This window comes from Oncorhynchus mykiss, chromosome 3 (assembly GCF_057628025.1).
Source record: "Oncorhynchus mykiss isolate SJ-2025 chromosome 3, ASM5762802v1, whole genome shotgun sequence".
Classification (NCBI taxonomy): Eukaryota; Metazoa; Chordata; class Actinopteri; order Salmoniformes; family Salmonidae; genus Oncorhynchus; species Oncorhynchus mykiss.
The window spans coordinates 15975854-15997806 of NC_143024.1; the positions used below are offsets into that span (position 1 = coordinate 15975854).

General features: G+C 44.8%; 1 protein-coding gene across 3 annotated transcripts in view; it reads right to left on the reverse strand.

Annotated features, from left to right (window-relative positions):
- LOC110507598 (SNF-related serine/threonine-protein kinase) overlaps positions 1-21953 on the reverse strand; it is a 65589-nt gene that overhangs the window by 18853 nt on the left and 24783 nt on the right. For all 3 annotated transcript variants that reach the window (XM_090222134.1, XM_090222131.1, XM_090222125.1), the window contains exons 3-4: positions 18257-18398; positions 3082-3294 (exon numbers count right to left, since the gene is read on the reverse strand). In XM_090222134.1, the coding sequence (XP_090078260.1) occupies positions 3082-3294; positions 18257-18398 (355 nt within the window). The remainder of the gene's footprint in view (positions 1-3081; positions 3295-18256; positions 18399-21953) is intronic.

Sequence of the window (21953 nt, forward strand, 5' to 3'; positions counted from 1 at the left end):
GCTCCTATAGACTAGGCTATGTGCTCACCAACCGTGTTGCAGGGCTCCTATAGAATAGGCTATGTGCTCACCAACCGTGTTGCAGGGCTCCTATAGACTAGGCTTAGAGTTATTTCTACGTTAGTTGTGATAAAAGCTTTATCAAAACATATGGGATTTGAAAAAGTTGCAAAAAGGCATGTGCTATTTCTTGCCTTAGACGGCACCCACTGGGTATCATTCACAAGTGATAATATTGTCACCCATTAGACTATTCTCAATTGAATCTTGTCTTTACATATTTTAAATAATATAAGTAGGAAATTCATTCAGATTTAGAATGGACCATTATCATGCACCTGTCTAAAGACGGGGGGGAAAATACATGTCATCACATCAATAGTGAATGGAGGATGCTTTTCCCACGGTCCATTTTCATGCGAGCCAGGTAGGCTACTCCTGTTGTAAAGAGAAGCAATGTGCTTAATATCAGGGAAGTTGAGAATTAAATATAGTAAGCCTATAGAAAGCTGATGGGATCCTCTTAAGAGGCCATTAAATCTCAATTTGAATAGCCTATAGAAATGTCGCGCAACACGAGCTCATGATTTTCTATTGCATTTGCATTGATGTCAGAGTGGATAGAGGGACAATAGAACCCTGAGTACCAGGCCATTTGGACCTGATGGAGGGACCGTAGAGCCCTGAGTACCAGGCCATTAGGACCTGGATCGACCGTAGAGCCCTGAGTACCAGGCCATTAGGACCTGGAGGGACCGTAGAGCCCTGAGTACCAGGCCATTAGGACCTGGAGGGACCGTAGAGCCCTGAGTACCAGGCCATTAGGACCTGGAGGGACCGTAGAGCCCTGAGTACCAGGCCATTAGGACCTGATGGAGGGACCGTAGAGCCCTGAGTACCAGGCCATTAGGACCTGATGGAGGGACCGTAGAGCCCCGAGTACCAGGCCATTAGGACCTGGAGGGACCGTAGAGCCCTGAGTACCAGGCCATTAGGACCTGGAGGGACCGTAGAGCCCTGAGTATCAGGCCATTAGGACCTGGAGGGACCGTATAACCCTGAGTACCTAGGCCATTAGGACCTGGAGGGACCATAGAGCCCTGAGTATCAGGCCATTAGGACCTGATGGAGGGACCGTAGAGCCCTGAGTATCAGGCCATTAGGACCTGATGGAGGGACCGTAGAGCCCTGAGTATCAGGCCATTAGGACCTGATGGAGGGACCGTAGAGCCCTGAGTACCAGGCCATTAGGACCTGGAGGGACAGTAGAGCCCTGAGTACCAGGCCATTAGGACCTGATGGGGGGACTGCAGAGCCCTGAGTACCAGGCCATTAGGACCTGTTGGAGGGACTGTAGAGCCCTGAGTACCAGGCCATTAGGACCTTATGGAGGGACTGTAGAGCCCTGAGTACCAGGCCATTAGGACCTGTTGGAGGGACTGTAGAGCCCTGAGTACCAGGCCATTAGGACCTGATGGAGGGACTGTAGAGCCCTGAGTACCAGGCCATTAGGACCTGGAGGGACAGTAGAGCCCTGAGTACCAGGCCATTAGGACCTGATGGGGGGACTGCAGAGCCCTGAGTACCAGGCCATTAGGAACTGATGGAGGGACCGTAGAGCCCTGAGTACCAGGCCATTAGGACCTGGAGGGACAGTAGAGCCCTGAGTACCAGGCCATTAGGACCTGATGGGGGGACTGCAGAGCCCTGAGTACCAGGCCATTAGGACCTGTTGGAGGGACTGTAGAGCCCTGAGTACCAGGCCATTAGGACCTGATGGAGGGACTGTAGAGCCCTGAGTATCAGGCCATTAGCAAGTTTGGTAGGCTACTAATGACCATCAACAGCATCAGAGCACAGTTTTAGAAAAGCCTAGTTCCTGAGACTCAACGGTCATGTGGAATTTGACTGCAGTCACGACTTGTGACCGTCGGTGTGGTGGTAATACGATCACCATAACAGCCCTAGTATAGGTACATGTTTGTATACCTATACATAAAGAAAGAAACGGCCCTTTTCAGGACCCTGTCTTTCAAAGATAATTCGTAAAAATCCAAATAACTTTACAGGATCTTCATTGTAAAGGGTTTAAACACTGTTTCGCATGCTTGATCAATGAACCATAAACAATTAATGAACATGCACCTGTGGAACGGTCGTTAAGACACTAACAGCTTACAGACTGTAGGCAATTAAGGTCACAGTTATGAAAACTTAGGACACTAAAGAGGCCTTTCTATGGACTCTGAAAAACACCAAAAGAAAGATGCCCAGGGTCCCTGCTCATCTGCGTGAAAGTGCCTTAGGCATGCTGCTAGGAGGCATGAGGACTGCAGATGTGGCCAGGGCAATAAATTGCAATGTCCATACTGTTAGACACCTAAAACAGGACTGGCAAAAAGTGCTCTTCACTGACGAGTCACGGTTTTGTCTCACCAAGGGTGATGGTTGGATTCTGGTTTTATCGTCAAAGGAATGAGCATTACACCGAGGCCTGTACTCTGGAGCGGGATCGATTTGGAGGTGGAGGGTCCGTCATGGTCTGTCACAGCATCATCGGACTGAGCTTGTTGTCATTGCCTGCAATCTCAACGCTGTGCGTTACAGGGAAGCCATCCTCCTCCATCATGTGGTACCCTTCCTGACATGACCCTCCAGCATGACAATGCCACCAGCCATACTGCTTGTTCTGTGCGTAATTTCCTGCAAGACAGGAATGTCAGTGTTCTGCCATGGCCAGCGAAGAGCCCGGATCTCAATTCCATTGAGCACGTCTGGGACCTGTTGGATCAGAGGGTGAGGGCTAGGGCCATTTCCCCCTAGAAATGTCTGGGAACTTGCAGGTGCCTTGGTGGAAGAGTGGGGTAACGTCTCACAGCAAGAACTGGACCCCCCTTTTGACCCCCCCTTTGTTCAGGGACACATTATTCAATTTATGTTCAGTTTATATCTCAGTTGTTGAATCTTGTTATGCTCTTACAAATATTTCCATATATTAAGTTTGCTGGCAATAAAAGCAGTTGACAGTGAGGACATTTCTTTTTTTGCTGAGTTTATGTCTATGTATGTGTGTTGACTTACTCTACTATGGGCTCTCGGTCTGCGATGTCCCCCAGCACCATGCGCTGTATGATCCCGTTGTGCTCATCCTCAGACAGGCTCTTATGAGACACCAGGGGGGTGTTGAACTTGGTGGCTGGGGACGGGTCCACCCCCTGCAGCCAGGCATGGCTCTCTATCTCCTCCAGAGACGCACGGCCCTTTGGGTCCCGCTGCAGCATCCGGCCTACCAGACTAGAGAGAGAAAAAACTACTCATTGTTTTTGTCATCACTGATTGAAATTGCTCTTATAGGTTTGCTCTGGTAATGTAAGATGTTTTATCATGCCAATAAAGCTCATTGAATTGCACTGAGAGAGAGAGAAACAGAGGCAAAAAGAGAGGCAGAAAAGAGAGGGCACCATGTTAGTCACATTGCAAATGACCACAGCATCCCCTGTGTTTGCACAACTACCATATAACCAACAGTTATGGATGAAGACAGTTTACAAAACATTCAGGACACCTTCCTAAAATTGAGATTTACCAACCCCCCCACCCCCCCCAAAAAAGTATTTAGTCAGCCACCAATTGTGCAAGTTCTCCCACTTAAAAAGATGAGAGGCCTGTAATTTTCATCATAGGTACACTTCAACTATGACAGACAAAATGAGAAGAAAAAAATCCAGAAAATCACATTGTAGGATTTTTAATGAATTTATTTGCAAATTATGGTGGAAAATAAGTATTTGGTCAATAACAAAAGTTTATCTCAATACTTTGTTATATACCCTTTGTTGGCAACATTTTCTGTAAGTCTTCACAAGGTTTTCACACACTGTTGCTGGTATTTTGGCCCATTCCTCCATGCAGATCTCCTCTAGAGCAGTGATGTTTTGGGGCTGTTGCTGGGCAACACGGACTTTCAACTCCCTCCAAAGATTTTCTATGGGGTTGAGATCTGGAGACTGGCTAGGCCACTCCAAGACCTTGAAATGCTTCTTACGAAGCCACTCCTTCATTGCCCGGGCGGTGTGTTTGGGATCATTGTCATGCTGAAAGACCCAGCCACGTTTCATCTTCAATGCCCTTGCTGATGGAAGGAGGTTTTCACTAAAAATCTCACAATACATGGCCCAATTCATTCTTTCCTTTACACGGATCAGTCGTCCTGGTCCCTTTGCAGAAAAACAGCCCCAAAGCATGATGTTTCCACCCCCATGCTTCACAGTAGGTATGGTGTTCTTTGGATGCAACTCATCATTCTTTGTCCTCCAAACACAACGAGTTGAGTTTTTACCAAAAAGTTATATTTTGGTTTCATCTGACCATATGACATTCTCCAAATCTTCTTCTGGATCATCCAAATGCTCTCTAGCAAACTTCAGACGGGCCTGGACATGTACTGGCTTAAGCAGGGGGACACGTCTGGCACTGCAGGATTTGAGTCCCTGGCGGCGTAGTGTGTTACTGATGGTAGGGCTTTGTTACTTTGGTCCCAGCTCTCTGCAGGTCATTCACTAGGTCCCCCCGTATGGTTCTGGGATTTTTGCTCACCGTTCTTGTCATCATTTTGACCCCACGGGGTGAGATCTTGCGTGGAGCCCCAGATCAAGGGAGATTATCAGTGGTCTTGTATGTCTTCCATTTCCTAATAATTGCTCCCACAGTTGATTTCTTCAAACCAAGCTGCTTACCTATTGCAAATTCAGTCTTCCCAGCCTGGTGCAGGTTTACAATTTTGTTTCTGGTGTCCTTTGACAGCTCTTTGGTCTTGGCCATAGTGGAGTTTGGAGTGTGACTGTTTGAGGTTGTGGACAGGTGTCTTTTATACTGATAACAAGTTCAAACAGGTGCCATTAATACAGGTAACGAGTAGAGGACAGAAGAACTTAAAGAAGTTACAGGTCTGTGAGAGCCAGAAATCTAGCTTGTTTGTAGGTGACCAAATACTTATTTTCCACGACAATTTGCAAATAAATTAATTAAAAATCCAGGATTTTTTTTTCTCATTTTGCCTGTCATAGTTGAAGTGTACCTATGATGAAAATTACAGGCCTCTCATCTTTTTAAGTGGGAGAACTTGCACAATTGGTGGCTGACTAAATACTTTTTTGCCCCACTGTATAAATGTATGCATGACTGTAGGTCGCTTTTGATGAAAGCGTCTGCTAAATGACATATTGTACAGTGGACAATGACCATGTAATCAACACAACATCCTGTCTCTGCCCCTTCCTTTCTCTTAGATGCTGGAAAACCAAAAGACTGTCAGAACGAGACCTAAAACAGCAGTTTAAGCTACAGCCTACACACACACAGACTAGCTACAGCCTACACACACTAGCTACAGCCTACACACACACACACTAGCTACAGCCTACACACACACACACTAGCTACAGCCTACACACACACACACACTAGCTACAGCCTACACACACTAGCTACAGCCTACACACACACAGACTAGCTACAGCCTACACACACACACACTAGCTACAGCCTACACACACACACACTAGCTACAGCCTACACACACTAGCTACAGCCTACACACACACACAGACTAGCTACAGCCTACACACACTAGCTACAGCCTACACACACACAGACTAGCTACAGCCTACACACACACACACACTAGCTACAGCCTACACACACTAGCTACAGCCTACACACACAAACACAGACTAGCTACAGCCTACACTCACAAACACAGACTAGCTACAGCCTACACTCACAGACTAGCTACAGCCTACACTCACAGACTAGCTACAGCCTACACTCACAGACTAGCTACAGCCTACACTCACAGACTAGCTACAGCCTACACTCACAGACTAGCTACAGCCTACATTCACAGACTAGCTACAGCCTACATTCACAGACTAGCTACAGCCTACACTCACAGACTAGCTACAGCCTACACTCACAGACTAGCTACAGCCTACACAGAGAGAAGCAGAGTTTTGTGTGCTGTACTCCTCCTGTGAGCTGTGCCATCTTGTGCATGGTGTCTCAGCCCAGTCGGTGTGCAGTCTGTCTGTCTGGCCAGGGATTTGTCAGCTCTGGGCTCCTGTAGACCCGGAGCGGAGCAGTATGCCTATCTAAAGAGTGGCAGGCCAGGCAGACCCCTGATAAGAAGAATCCAACCCGTTGTTTAATAACCTCTGTCCGCTTCCATTTCCCTCTGCCAGCTGTGACGCAGACTGCGTGACCAAACCACAGAAATGCATGAGCATGGCAAACGCACGCACACACACATGATAGGAGAGCTTCTGACTAGGCCCAAGACTAGGCCTATCCATCATAATTCTATCCGTCAAAGGTTCAACTTTCTGTACAATATTTATCTAAACATAAGCTTTACTTCTGTCTGAGCACGTTAAGAGTCTGATGCATACCTACATGTATTATTTCACTCCCCATTCCAGACTCACCCCTCCTGCCTCTACCCATTCCAGCCTCACCCCTGCCTCTACCCATTCCAGACTCACCCCTCCTGCCTCTACCCATTCCAGACTCACCCCTCCAGCCTCTACCCATTCCAGCTCACCCCTCCTGCCTCTACCCATTCCAGACTCACCCCTCCTGCCTCTACCCATTCCAGACTCACCCCTCCTGCCTCTACCCATTCCAGACTCACCCCTCCTGCCTCTACCCATTCCAGACTCACCCCTCCTGCCTCTACCCATTCCAGCCTCACCCCTCCTGCCTCTACCCATTCCAGCCTCACCCCTGCCTCTACCCATTCCAGACTCACCCCTCCTGCCTCTACCCATTCCAGCCTCACCCCTCCTGCCTCTACCCATTCCAGCCTCACCCCTGCCTCTACCCATTCCAGCCTCACCCCTCCTGCCTCTACCCATTCCAGCCTCACCCCTGCCTCTACCCATTCCAGACTCACCCCTCCTGCCTCTACCCATTCCAGCCTCACCCCTCCTGCCTCTACCCATTCCAGCCTCACCCCTGCCTCTACCCATTCCAGACTCACCCCTCCTGCCTCTACCCATTCCAGCCTCACCCCTCCTGCCTCTACCCATTCCAGCCTCACCCCTCCTGCCTCTACCCATTCCAGCCTCACCCCACCTGCCTCTACCCATTCCAGCCTCACCCCTCCTGCCTCTACCCATTCCAGACTCACCCCTCCTGCCTCTACCCATTCCAGACTCACCCCTCCTGCCTTTACCCATTCCAGACTCACCCCTCCTGCCTCTACCCATTCCAGACTCACCCCTCCTGCCTCTACCCATTCCAGACTCACCCCTCCTGCCTCTACCCATTCCAGCCTCACCCCTCCTGCCTCTACCCATTCCAGACTCACCCCACCTGCCTCTACCCATTCCAGACTCACCCCTCCTGCCTCTACCCATTCCAGACTCACCCCTCCAGCTTCACACCTTCAGCCTCACCCCTCCAGCCTCTACCCATTCCAGCTCACCCCTCCAGCCTCTACCCATTCCAGACTCACCCCTCCAGCCTCTACCCATTCCAGACTCACCCCTCCAGCCTCTACCCATTCCAGACTCACCCCTCCAGTCTCTACCCATTCCAGACTCACCCCTACAGCCTCTACCCATTCCAGACTCACCCCTCCAGCCTCAAACCATTCCAGACTCTAACCATTCCAGGCTCACCCCTCCTGTCTCTACCCATTCCAGACTCACCCCTCCTGCCTCTACCCATTCCAGCCTCACCCCTCCTGCCTCTACCCATTCCAGACTCACCCCTCCAGCCTCACCCCTCCAGCCTCTAACCATTCCAGCCTCTAACCATTCCAGCCTCTAACCATTCCAGCCTCTAACCATTCCAGTCTCACCCCTCCAGCCTCTAACCATTCCAGACTCTAACCATTCCAGCCTCTAACCATTCCAGTCTCACCCCTCCTGTCTCTCTCGATCTCTACTCATTCCTTACTCAGTCCTCCGGTCTCTACCCATTCCAGCCTCACTCAGTCCTCCTGTCTCTACCCATTCCAACCTCACTCAGTCCTCCTGTCTCTACCCATTCCAACCTCACTCAGCCCTCTGTTCTCTACACATTCCAACCTCACTCAGTCCTCCGTTCTCTACCCATTCCAGCCTCACTCAGTCCTCCTGTCTCTACCCATTCCAACCTCACTCAGTCCTCCTGTCTCTACCCATTCCAGCCTCACTCTTCTCTCAGGGGAAGAAGACAGGAAACTGCTATGGGGATATTTATAGTAACCTCCTAGTCATGCATGCAGTATCTCCGCTCTCCTGGAGAATGGAGGCTTGGCTACCGTACTCTAACAGCAGGCAGGCATGGAGAGAGAGGAGAAAGGGGGGAAGAGGAGGACCTGTGAGAGCAACAGAGAGAGAGAAGAGAGAAAGGGGGGAAGAGGAGGACCTGTGAGAGCAACAGAGAGAGAGAAGAGAGAAAGGGGGGAAGAGGAGGACCTGTGAGAGCAACAGAGAGAGAGAAGAGAGAAAGGGGGGAAGGAGGACCTGTGATAGAGCAACAGAGAGAGAGAAGAGAGAAGGGGGGGAAGAGGAGGACCTGTGAGAGCAACAGAGAGAGAGAAGAGAGAAAGGGGGGAAGAGGAGGACCTGTGATAGAGCAACAGAGAGAGAGAAGAGAGAAGGGGGGGAAGAGGAGGACCTGTGAGAGCAACAGAGAGAGAGAAGAGAGAAAGGGGGGAAGAGGAGGACCTGTGAGAGCAACAGAGAGAGAGAAGAGAGAAAGGGGGGAAGAGGAGGACCTGTGATAGAGCAACAGAGAGAGAGAAGAGAGAAGGGGGGGAAGAGGAGGACCTGTGAGAGCAACAGAGAGAGAGAAGAGAGAAAGGGGGGAAGAGGAGGACCTGTGAGAGCAACAGAGAGAGAGAAGAGAGAAATAAGTAATGTGCTGGTATGTCATTTAATTCATTGCACATTCCTCTGTATATGAAGACACTTTATAGCATATATAATGTGACATCACACGCAACAAAGGCTAGGCCTAGTCTATTGAATAAAATGATAACGTTGCCATAGAAAAGAGATGAAGCACGTTACTCCATATTTCTAGAAAATGGTCATGATTTCAGCTCCCCAGAAGACCGTTCCAGAGACACAACGTCAACTACTTCGGAGTAGGAAGGTACAACAGATATCAACGTGATAGGAGTTGACGAGGACAGCAATCAAAGACTGAGTGAAATGGATTCCAGACAAACAGACAATGCACATGATCAATGAACAACACAACTGAAAAGTACAGTGTTTCATCCTCTGTGATTGGCTCAATATGAAGAGCATTTCCACGTCATGCTGAGAAACTCAGCGTTTTAAAATCTAATCCCCTAAAAAAAAAATGCATATTTATTAAAACCAGGAATGACAAAATCAAACAACTCAAGGGGATAAAATGCAAAAGACTTCCTGAATTATTAATTGTGGCAAGTAAACACATTTTAGCAAAGCATGGCCGAAAGAATGGAACAGAGACAAGAAATATGCTAAAAACAGGAATCTAGCAGCTTGGCAGTACAGCCCTATCCCAGGTGGACCTGCTTATCTAGGACGAAAAACACAACACTGCCCAGGCCCCATCTTAAACTGAAAGCCTTTTAGTGATCTCTTTCCATCAGGAGACGGGAGAGAGAGAGAAGGGAGAGGAGACGGGAGTGAGAGAGAGGGGAGACGGGAGTGAGAGAGAGGGGAGAGGAGACGGGAGTGAGAAAGGAGACGGGAGTGAGAAAGGAGACGGGAGTGAGAGAGAGGGGAGACGGGAGTGAGAGAGAGGGGAGAGGAGACGGGAGTGAGAAAGGAGACGGGAGTGAGAGAGAGGGGAGAGGAGACGGGAGTGAGTGAGAGGGGAGACGGGAGTGAGAGAGAAGGGAGTGAGAGAGAGGAGGGGAGATGGGAGTGAGAGAGAGGGGAGAGGAGACGGGAGTGAGAGACAGGGGAGAGGAGACGGGAGTGAGAGACAGGGGAGAGGAGACGGGAGTGAGAGAGAGGGTAGAGCAACACAGAGAGGAGAGAGAGGAGAGAGCAAGAGAGAGGAGAGAGAGGAGAGAGCAAGAGAGAGGAGAGAGAGGAGTGAGAGAGAGGAGAGAGGAGTAAGAGAGAGGAGTGAGAGAGAGGAGAGAGGAGTGAGAGAGAGGAGAGAGGAGTGAGATAGAGGAGAGAGATAGGGGACTGACTGGCTGAGCCTAAATGGGCTAAAGGCTGTTTTGGTGGTTTCAGTCTCTCTTCCCGGACAACACCTGCTCCCCCTCTGTGACTGAGTCAGGCAGGGTCAACGTGGTGTAGTCTGCTGTGCTGAGCCCTGAAGCAACCAGCCTCCCCAGTCCAATCTCTTCACTCTCCTCTCATCCTCCATAGGGGCGGCAACTCACAGAAAGTTCACTTGCCAACGGCTAATTCGCATAATGCTAACAGCCTGACTCACCTCACAGTACAGGTCTATTCATTAAAATCAGCCAACACTGACTAACTTATTTTGTTGACCTCATTATCTCAATCCTTGACCCCAGAAAATTAGACCTAGATTATTATTTTATTTTACCAGGCAAGTCAGTTAAGAACAAATTCTTATTTACAATAACAGATTTTTACCTTGTCAGCTAGGGGATTCGATCTTGCAACCTATCGGTTACTAGTCCAACACTCTAACCACTAGGCTACCTAAATCGGCTTTAGTCCATTAAAATGAGTTGTGGCTTGTAGTTGTTTTCTGTAGAGACCAAAGATAAATGCAATACAGGCCTATTCATCATCATAATAAACTCTCTGGTATGTAGAATGAGGACAACACACTGTACTGGTAACACGTGTATACAACTCATTGTGCATTTATTCATTCCTTGTGGTATTATCTTTCTATAATGTTTTAAAATGTTCTCTCTGTGTATTTGGAAAGGGCCCGTAAGTTCAGCATTTCACTGTTAGTCTATACCTGTTGTTTACGAAGCATGTGACAAAATGAGATTTGACACACAGAACGGCTAATGTCAACATGCAGATTTGGTATGTGTGACTGTGCATAGTGAGAGCTGTATGAATGGCCCTGGTTAGATGTCTGCTCTGACATGAGATACATTCCTTGGTAAAACAGTCAAAGACACTGAATATCAAAACACATTAGTCAAATTGTGACAAGTTGTAACAAACAACGGTTTGTTTAGATAAACATGTGAATGCAATAGATGATACATTAGGGCTGGTAACCGCCAGGGACCTCTTGATACAATATAATTATGATGCTTACGGGCCGATACCATATGTATTGCGATTCTCATAATTCTATTGTATTACGATCCGATATTGCGATTCTAAACATATTGCTCACTATGTCTGTTGCAGAGAGATGAGAGAGGCTGATAAAATAAGTTTTGATCAGACATGGAAATAAAAGTATTGAAAACTTGTTGGCTCACTGTTTAAAAAGGAGAACAAGCTATAGGTTGAAAAATACCTGAGTTTTGACGCAAGTACAGCCGACTAGCACTAGCTAACGCCACCTAGCAAAAAAAAGAAGTCTAAGTATCGATATTATATCTTCCAAAATAGCCCCTTTTCTGCAATTCCGAATAAAACCCAACTTTAGGAAATTATCACCAGACCATGTTTTACTCCATTAGGAGGACAAAGATTGTAGACCATTGCTGAATCTTTTAACCATACCACGTGGTTAAACTCTTAGACTATCGATACCGACAGAATAAGAACAAGTCTTTGATATTAATTACTAGTCTGCAGCTAGGAATTCGGTATCATTGAACGTGAAGAACGACAACCGCCGAAACATCCATTCTATAACAAAACGAATGAATGTCACTCTGAACTATCCACTATAACCGCGACAGAGAGAGCGAGGGAGAGAGACGGACAATTCTACAAAATAAACAACTTTTGACCAGCGATCAAGACGACACACTGAGTGTAAATATATGTATTGATTGTAATTGTTCCCGAATGAGTGAGCGTTCATGTGCAAAGGATTAGCATTTCAATTGTTAGAATTATCAACTGTACGTTGTCTTCTCAGTCGAACCCCACTTCCCTTTTGTCTAACAAGCCACGATGCCGGTTTAGCCCACTAGGGCACATTCTCCTATCATTTCTCGTAACCACATTTACCTTTTTGGTTTGTTTATGTATTTCTGTGAATTACTTAGTTAGTAATAAATAAATGATTTAAGACGATTGATGTTTGGATGACTCAGTGAAGACGGGGTTCGTGCAGATAACCAACCATTTATGACGTTTGGAATGAGACTAACGTGAGGTAAAGTAAATAATTCATTAATCAGAAGACTATGGATCAGATATGAAAATATCTGAAAGGTTATATTAGGAAATTATAACCTTGTAATCTGAATATTTTTCCTTGGTGCCCCGACTTCCTAGTTAATTACAGTTACATGATTAATCAGTTGATCGTGTAATAATAATTACAGAGAATCTTTGATAAAAACTAAGTCTTCAATTTAATGATAGTAAAGACATGACAATAGGCAGCACAACTCTATAGACAACATGTTCCATATTCAATTCTAATGATAGGTAACACAACTCTATAGACAACATGTTCCATATTCAATTCTAATGATAGGTAACACAACTCTATAGACAACATGTTCCATATTCAACTCTAATGATAGGTAACACAACATGTTCCATATTCAATTCTAATGATGGGTAACACAACTCTATAGACAACATGTTCCATATTCAACTCTAATGATAGGTAACACAACTCTATAGACAACATGTTCCATATTCAACTCTAATGATAGGTAACACAACTCTATAGACAACATGTTCCATATTCAACTCTAATGATAGGTAACACAACATGTTCCATATTCAATTCTAATGATAGGTAACACAACTCTATAGACAACATGTTCCATATTCAATTCTAATGATAGGTAACACAACTCTATAGACAACATGTTCCATATTCAACTCTAATGATAGGTAACACAACTCTATAGACAACATGTTCCATATTCAAGTCTAATGATAGGTAACACAACATGTTCCATATTCAACTCTAATGATAGGTAACACAACTCTATAGACAACATGTTCCATATTCAACTCTAATGATAGGTAACACAACATGTTCCATATTCAATTCTAATGATAGGTAACACAACATGTTCCATATTCAATTCTAATGATAGGTAACACAACATGTTCCATATTCAATTCTAATGATAGGTAACACAACTCTATAGACAACATGTTCCATATTCAACTCTAATGATAGGTAACACAACATGTTCCATATTCAACTCTAATGATAGGTAACACAACATGTTCCATATTCAATTCTAATGATAGGTAACACAACATGTTCCATATTCAACTCTAATGATAGGTAACACAACATGTTCCATATTCAAGTCTAATGATAGGTAACACAACTCTATAGACAACATGTTCCATATTCAATTCTAATGATAGGTAACACAACATGTTCCATATTCAACTCTAATGATAGGTAACACAACTCTATAGACAACATGTTCCATATTCAATTCTAATGATAGGTAACACAACTCTATAGACAACATGTTCCATATTCAACTCTAATGATAGGTAACACAACATGTTCCATATTCAATTCTAATGATAGGTAACACAACATGTTCCATATTCAACTCTAATGATAGGTAACACAACATGTTCCATATTCAACTCTAATGATAGGTAACACAACATGTTCCATATTCAATTCTAATGATAGGTAACACAACATGTTCCATATTCAACTCTAATGATAGGTAACACAACATGTTCCATATTCAACTCTAATGATAGGTAACACAACATGTTCCATATTCAACTCTAATGATAGGTAACACAACATGTTCCATATTCAACTCTAATGATAGGTAACACAACATGTTCCATATTCAACTCTAATGATAGGTAACACAACTCTATAGACAACATGTTCCATATTCAACTCTAATGATAGGTAACACAACATGTTCCATATTCAATTCTAATGATAGGTAACACAACATGTTCCATATTCAACTCTAATGATAGGTAACACAACATGTTCCATATTCAATTCTAATGATAGGTAACACAACATGTTCCATATTCAAGTCTAATGATAGGTAACACAACTCTATAGACAACATGTTCCATATTCAATTCTAATGATAGGTAACACAACATGTTCCATATTCAATTCTAATGATAGGTAACACAACATGTTCCATATTCAATTCTAATGATAGGTAACACAACATGTTCCATATTCAATTCTAATGATAGGTAACACAACATGTTCCATATTCAATTCTAATGATAGGTAACAACTCTATAGACAACATGTTCCATATTCAATTCTAATGATAGGTAACACAACATGTTCCATATTCAACTCTAATGATAGGTAACACAACATGTTCCATATTCAACTCTAATGATGGGTAACACAACATGTTCCATATTCAATTCTAATGATAGGTAACACAACATGTTCCATATTCAATTCTAATGATAGGTAACACAACTCTATAGACAACATGTTCCATATTCAACTCTAATGATAGGTAACACAACATGTTCCATATTCAATTCTAATGATAGGTAACACAACATGTTCCATATTCAACTCTAATGATAGGTAACACAACATGTTCCATATTCAATTCTAATGATAGGTAACACAACATGTTCCATATTCAAGTCTAATGATAGGTAACACAACTCTATAGACAACATGTTCCATATTCAATTCTAATGATAGGTAACACAACATGTTCCATATTCAATTCTAATGATAGGTAACACAACATGTTCCATATTCAATTCTAATGATAGGTAACACAACATGTTCCATATTCAATTCTAATGATAGGTAACACAACATGTTCCATATTCAATTCTAATGATAGGTAACAACTCTATAGACAACATGTTCCATATTCAATTCTAATGATAGGTAACACAACATGTTCCATATTCAACTCTAATGATAGGTAACACAACATGTTCCATATTCAACTCTAATGATGGGTAACACAACATGTTCCATATTCAATTCTAATGATAGGTAACACAACATGTTCCATATTCAATTCTAATGATAGGTAACACAACTCTATAGACAACATGTTCCATATTCAATTCTAATGATAGGTAACACAACATGTTCCATATTCAATTCTAATGATAGGTAACACAACTCTATAGACAACATGTTCCATATTCAATTCTAATGATAGGTAACACAACATGTTCCATATTCAATTCTAATGATAGGTAACACAACATGTTCCATATTCAATTCTAATGATAGGTAACACAACATGTTCCATATTCAATTCTAATGATAGGTAACACAACATGTTCCATATTCAATTCTAATGATAGGTAACACAACTCTATAGACAACATGTTCCATATTCAATTCTAATGATAGGTAACACAACATGTTCCATATTCAATTCTAATGATAGGTAACACAACTCTATAGACAACATGTTCCATATTCAATTCTAATGATAGGTAACACAACATGTTCCATATTCAATTCTAATGATAGGTAACACAACTCTATAGACAACATGTTCCATATTCAATTCTAATGATAGGTAACACAACATGTTCCATATTCAATTCTAATGATAGGTAACACAACATGTTCCATATTCAATTCTAATGATAGGTAACACAACATGTTCCATATTCAATTCTAATGATAGGTAACACAACATGTTCCATATTCAATTCTAATGATAGGTAACACAACTCTATAGACAACATGTTCCATATTCAACTCTAATGATGGGTAACACAACTCTATAGACAACATGTTCCATATTCAAGTCTAATGATAGGTAACACAACTCTATAGACAACATGTTCCATATTCAACTCTAATGATAGGTAACACAACATGTTCCATATTCAATTCTAATGATAGGTAACACAACTCTATAGACAACATGTTCCATATTCAACTCTAATGATAGGTAACACAACATGTTCCATATTCAATTCTAATGATAGGTAACACAACTCTATAGACAACATGTTCCATATTCAATTCTAATGATAGGTAACACAACTCTATAGACAACATGTTCCATATTCAATTCTAATGATAGGTAACACAACTCTATAGACAACATGTTCCATATTCAATTCTAATGATAGGTAACACAACATGTTCCATATTCAATTCTAATGATAGGTAACACAACATGTTCCATATTAAAGTCTAATGATGGGTAACACAACATGTTCCATATTCAACTCGATTTGGGGCTTGTGAGCGTTATTTCCCCCCTCTCTGTTCATTTCATTTGACTGTGAAGATTGAATCAAGGCAGACATCTGAACAATCAAGGAAGGAGGACACTCATATACACATTTAGTACAGCAGAGCCGGGAGGAAAGGAACTGGATGTTCAAGGAGCCAAAATATCATCATCAGTCACGGCTTGACAAAACACACAATCTGTTCTGCTGGGAAACACAGTAACCAGGCCTGGTCTTTACAGACTGTCTGTTCTGCTGGGGAACATAGAACCAGGCCTGGTCTTTACAGACTGTCTGTTCTGCTGGGAAACACAGAAACCAGGCCTGGTCTTTACAGACTGTCTGTTCTGCTGGGAAACACAGTGACCAGGTCTGGTCTTTACAGACTGTCTGTTCTGCTGGAGAACACAGTAACCAGGCCTGGTCTTTACAGACTGTCTGTTCTGCTGGGAAACACAGAAACCAGGCCTGGTCTTTACAGACTGTCTGTTCTGCTGGGGAACATAAAGACCAGGTCTGGTTCTACAGACTGTCTGTTCTGCTGGGAAACACAGTAACCAGGCCTGGTCTTTACAGACTGTCTGTTCTGCTGGGAAACACAGTAACCAGGCCTGGTCTTTACAGACTGTCTGTTCTGCTGGGAAACATAGAACCAGGCCTGGTCTTTACAGACAGTATGTTCTGCTGGGAAACATAGAACCAGGCCTGGTCTTTACAGACTGTCTGTTCTGCTGGGAAACACAGTAACCAGGCCTGGTCTTTACAGACTGTCTGTTCTGCTGGGAAACACAGTAACCAGGTCTGGTCTTCACAGACTGTCGGTTCTGCTGGGAAACACAGAAACCAGGCCTGGTCTTTACAGACAGTCTGTTCTGCTGGGAAACATAGAACCAGGCCTGGTTTTTACAGACTGTCTGTTCTGCTGGGAAACACAGTAACCAGGCCTGGTCTTTACAGACTGTCTGTTCTGCTGGGAAACATAGAACCAGGCCTGGTCTTTACAGACTGTCTGTTCTGCTGGGAAACACAGTAACCAGGCCTGGTCTTCACAGACTGTCGGTTCTGCTGGGAAACACAGAAACCAGGCCTGGTCTTTACAGACCGCCTGTTCTGCTGGGGAACATAGAACCAAGCCTGGTTTTTACAGACTGTCTGTTCTGCTGGGAAACACAGTAACCAGGCCTGGTCTTTACAGACTGTCTGTTCTGCTGGGGAACATAGAACCAGGCCTGGTCTTTACAGACTGCGGTCTAGTTCAAACGGAGCAGATGGACTGTCCCCTACACTGTTATGTGCATATGACAAATAAACTGCTGTCATGCCCTGCTAGAAAGAGACAGCAAATTCAGAGAGTAAATGGAGGGCTGTCAGGCCTATATTCTATGTGGCTGTGCAATCCTCATTTAGCCCACAGTATAAATCACAGTAGATCATTTGTTCAAATAAAAAAGATAGCAGCAGCAGCACATTTCCTGAGTCTAAAAATACTGAGATGGAAAGATAAACAATGAGAGTAGCTAGTAGAGACATGACCTTTTACTGGAGTCAAACACTGGCTCTGTTTATTACCCCCCTCCCTGAACTCAACTAGAACTCAATCTAGAGCGATAAGCATCAACCCCGGGGTCAATCCAAAGCTATGGGAATAGCAGCAGACATATTTATCTGTCAGGACCATCCTGATTCAGGAAGCTCAGAGAAGTGCCTGAAGAAAAGTGAACTGCCAATGATTGGATGTGCACAGATCTGACTGGCAACCTTCCAGACCACCGAGTGTTGACTGGCGTCCAGACAGACGTTCAGGCTTAACACAAAGGAGAGATGTGGTAGTCAGAGGTCTGGCTCCTATTCACATGTTTACAGCTCATCTGTTACATAACCAAGGCTGAAAGACAGAGGTCAGCATCTGTTCTGGAGAACACTTGTTAATTAGGATGCGTGTAAATGTCTGCGTGTGTGTATGCGGGACTCACTCTTTGCAGGCGTTGGAGACGTGGGTGGGTACAGTGTATTTACAGTCCATGATCATGGTGAGGGTCTCGCTGTCGTTGGCCTCCTGGAAGGGGGGTTGTCCACACACCAGCATGAACAGGATCACACCAAGACTCCAGATATCTAACAGGAGGAAGAGGAGAGAGAGAGAGAGAAGGTGAATGGATCATTCTGCTACACTATAACCTGGCTGGGTACTGTAGAACCATCTGTAGGTTCAGAGCACTGTTCTGTCAGCCCTGGGATTCTGCTAGCCTGTTTTAAACACAGTCTGGATTCCCCCTGCTGCAACTACCTTGGTGATACAAAATCAAATTGTAGTGTGTGTGTGGGGAGGAATTAACCACGCAGACCCCAAACACCCCAGCTCAACCTTCACATCACACCACTGTGGTTACCCAATCCAATTTTCATACCGCCCCAACAGATCCACAGATGATGCAAATCTATTGCACTCCACACTGCCGTTCCCCACCTGGACAAAAGGAACATCTATGTGAGAATGCTAATTCATTGACAACAGCTCAGCGTTCAACACCATAGTGCCCTCAAAGTTAATCAATAAGCTAAGGACCCTGGGACTAAACACCTCCCTCTGCAACTGGATCCTGGACTTCCTGACTGGCCGCCCCCAGGTGGTAAGGGTAGGTAACAACACATCCGCCATGCTGATCCTCAACACGGGGGCCCCTCAGGGGTGCGTGCTCAGCCCCCTCCTGTACTCCCTGTTCACTCATGACTGCGTGGCGGCGCACGACTCCAACACCATCATTCCATTTTCCGATGACAACAGTAAATGTATCGCCTGATCACCGACAACGATGACACAGCCTATAGGAAGGAGGTCAGAGACCTGGACGTGTCGTGCCAGGACAACAACCTCTCCCTCAACTTGATTAATACAAAAGGAGATGATTGTGGACTACAGGAAAAAGAGGAAAGAGCATGTCCCCATTCTCATCGGCGGGGCTGCAGTGGAGCGGGTTGAGAGCTTCAAGTTCCTTGGTGTCCACATCACCAACAAACTAACATGGTCCAAACATACCAAGACAGTCGTGAAGCGGGCACGACAAAACCTATTCCCCCTCAGGAGACTGAAAAGATTTGGCATGGGTCCCAGATCCTCAAAACTGTTCGCTCTGCTACCGCACGGCAAGCGGTACCGGAGCGCCAAGTCTAGGTCCAAGAGGCTTCTAAACAGCTTCCACACCCAAGCCATAAGACTCCTGAACATCTAGTCAAATGGCTACCCAGACTATTTGCAGTGCACCCCCCCCCCCCCCCCTACTCTGTTGTCATCTATGCAGAGTCACTTTAATAACTCTACCTACATGTACATACTACCTCAAATAACCGGTGCCCACACACACATTGACTGTACTAGTACCCCTGTATATAGTCTCACTATTGTTATTTCACTGCTCTTTAATTACTTGTATCTCTTATTCTTTTTTTATTTTTTTTATCTGCATTGTTGGTTAGGGGCTCGTTAGTAAGTATTTCACTGTAAGGTCTACACCTATGGTATTCGGCGCATATGACTAATAAAATTAGATTTGATCACTAGCTAAATAAACCTGAACTAGAGTTCCAGATGTATCGTCAGCTCTGCTAGGCAGCAGTAAACGTAGAGATGTATCGTCAGCTCTGCTAGGCAGCAGTAAACGTAGAGATGTATCGTCAGCTCTGCTAGGCAGCAGTAAACGTAGAGATGTATCGTCAGCTCTGCTAGGCAGCAGTAAACGTAGAGATGTATCGTCAGCTCTGTTAGGCAGCAGTAAACGTAGAGATGTATCGTCAGCTCTGCTAGGCAGCAGTAAACGTAGAGATGTATCGTCAGCTCTGTTAGGCAGCAGTAAACGTAGAGATGTGTCGTCAGCTCTGTTAGGCAGCAGTAAACGTAGAGCTGTATCGTCAGCTCTGTTAGGCAGCAGTAAACGTAGAGATGTATCGTCAGCTCTGCTAGGCAGCAGTAAACGTAGAGATGTATCGTCAGCTCTGCTAGGCAGCAGTAAACGTAGAGATGTATCGTCAGCTCTGTTAGGCAGCAGTAAACGTAGAGATGTATCGTCAGCTCTGCTAGGCAGCAGTAAACGTAGAGATGTATCGTCAGCTCTGTTAGGCAGCAGTAAACGTAGAGATGTGTCGTCAGCTCTGTTAGGCAGCAGTAAACGTAGAGCTGTATCGTCAGCTCTGTTAGGCAGCAGTAAACGTAGAGATGTATCGTCAGCTCTGCTAGGCAGCAGTAAACGTAGAGATGTATCGTCAGCTCTGCTAGGCAGCAGTAAACGTAGAGATGTATCGTCAGCTCTGCTAGGCAGCAGTAAACGTAGAGATGTATCGTCAGCTCTGCTAGGCAGCAGTAAACGTAGAGATGTATCGTCAGCTCTGCTAGGCAGCAGTAAACGTAGAGATGTATCGTCAGCTCTGCTAGGCAGCAGTAAACGTAGAGATGTATCGTCAGCTCTGCTAGGCAGCAGTAAACGTAGAGATGTATCGTCAGCTCTGCTAGGCAGCAGTAAACGTAGAGATGTATCGTCAGCTCTGCTAGGCAGCAGTAAACGTAGAGATGTATCGTCAGCTCTGCTAGGCAGCAGTAAACATAGAGATGTATCGTCAGCTCTGTTAGGCAGCAGTAAACATAGAGATGTATCGTCAGCTCTGCTAGGCAGCAGTAAACGTAGAGATGGCTTTCCAAATGACACTAGTCCCTATATAGTGCACTACTTTTGACCAGAGCCCTAGTCCCTATATAGTGTACTACTTTTGACTTGGGCCCATAGGGACTTCTGAAATCCGCCTGTCATACTGAAGTCAGTTATTTAAGTGCTGCTGTGATTCAGCCCGACTCAGAATAAGGAATTCATTATTACATAAACACATACTATCTTTAATGCCCTGCTTGTCTCAGAATTAGTCAGTCAGAAACTTGCAAAAAGCACTTAAAACACAGATTACAATTACAGTGAGGATTTTAAATAATTCTCATTAAGCCTAGATGCCCTCAAAAACTGAACTAAGTTGCAGCTTATAGCTTAACACTCACTGCACAAACAGTGCCAGTTAAAGATACAAGAAGAAAAATAACTGTAGCTAGCCCACAAAACACTTTCAAATCCTCCTGGGGTCCAACAACCTGTTCATCGGAGGATTTGAAAGTGTCATGTAATGGAACTGTTAACTAGGTCACAGGATGTAGGAATGTTGCAGAGGTCCATGTGTCACTGAGGAGGGTTGACTGCCCAACAATAAAAGGTGTCAGAGGCCGCTTGTAGTTGTGTATCTGCTGGGTCTTCTGTGATGTGCTGTATCATTCACATCTCCTGTTGATGTCTGATGCCAGCAGCTCCAGGATGGAGGGAGAGAAGGACGGACGGAGGAGACCGACGTATGTACGGACGGTCGGAGACGAGGGAGGGATACAGTCTGCAGCAGGATGGAGGGAGGGAAGGACGGACGGAGGAGACCGACGTATGTACGGACGGTCGGAGACGAGGGATACAGTCTGCAGTGGGATGGAGGGAGGGAAGGACGGACGGAGGAGACCGACGTATGTACGGACGGTCGGAGACGAGGGATACAGTCTGCAGCAGGATGGAGGGAAGGACGGACGGAGGAGACCGACGTATGTACGGACGGTCGGAGACGAGGGATACAGTCTGCAGTAGCCATGATGCA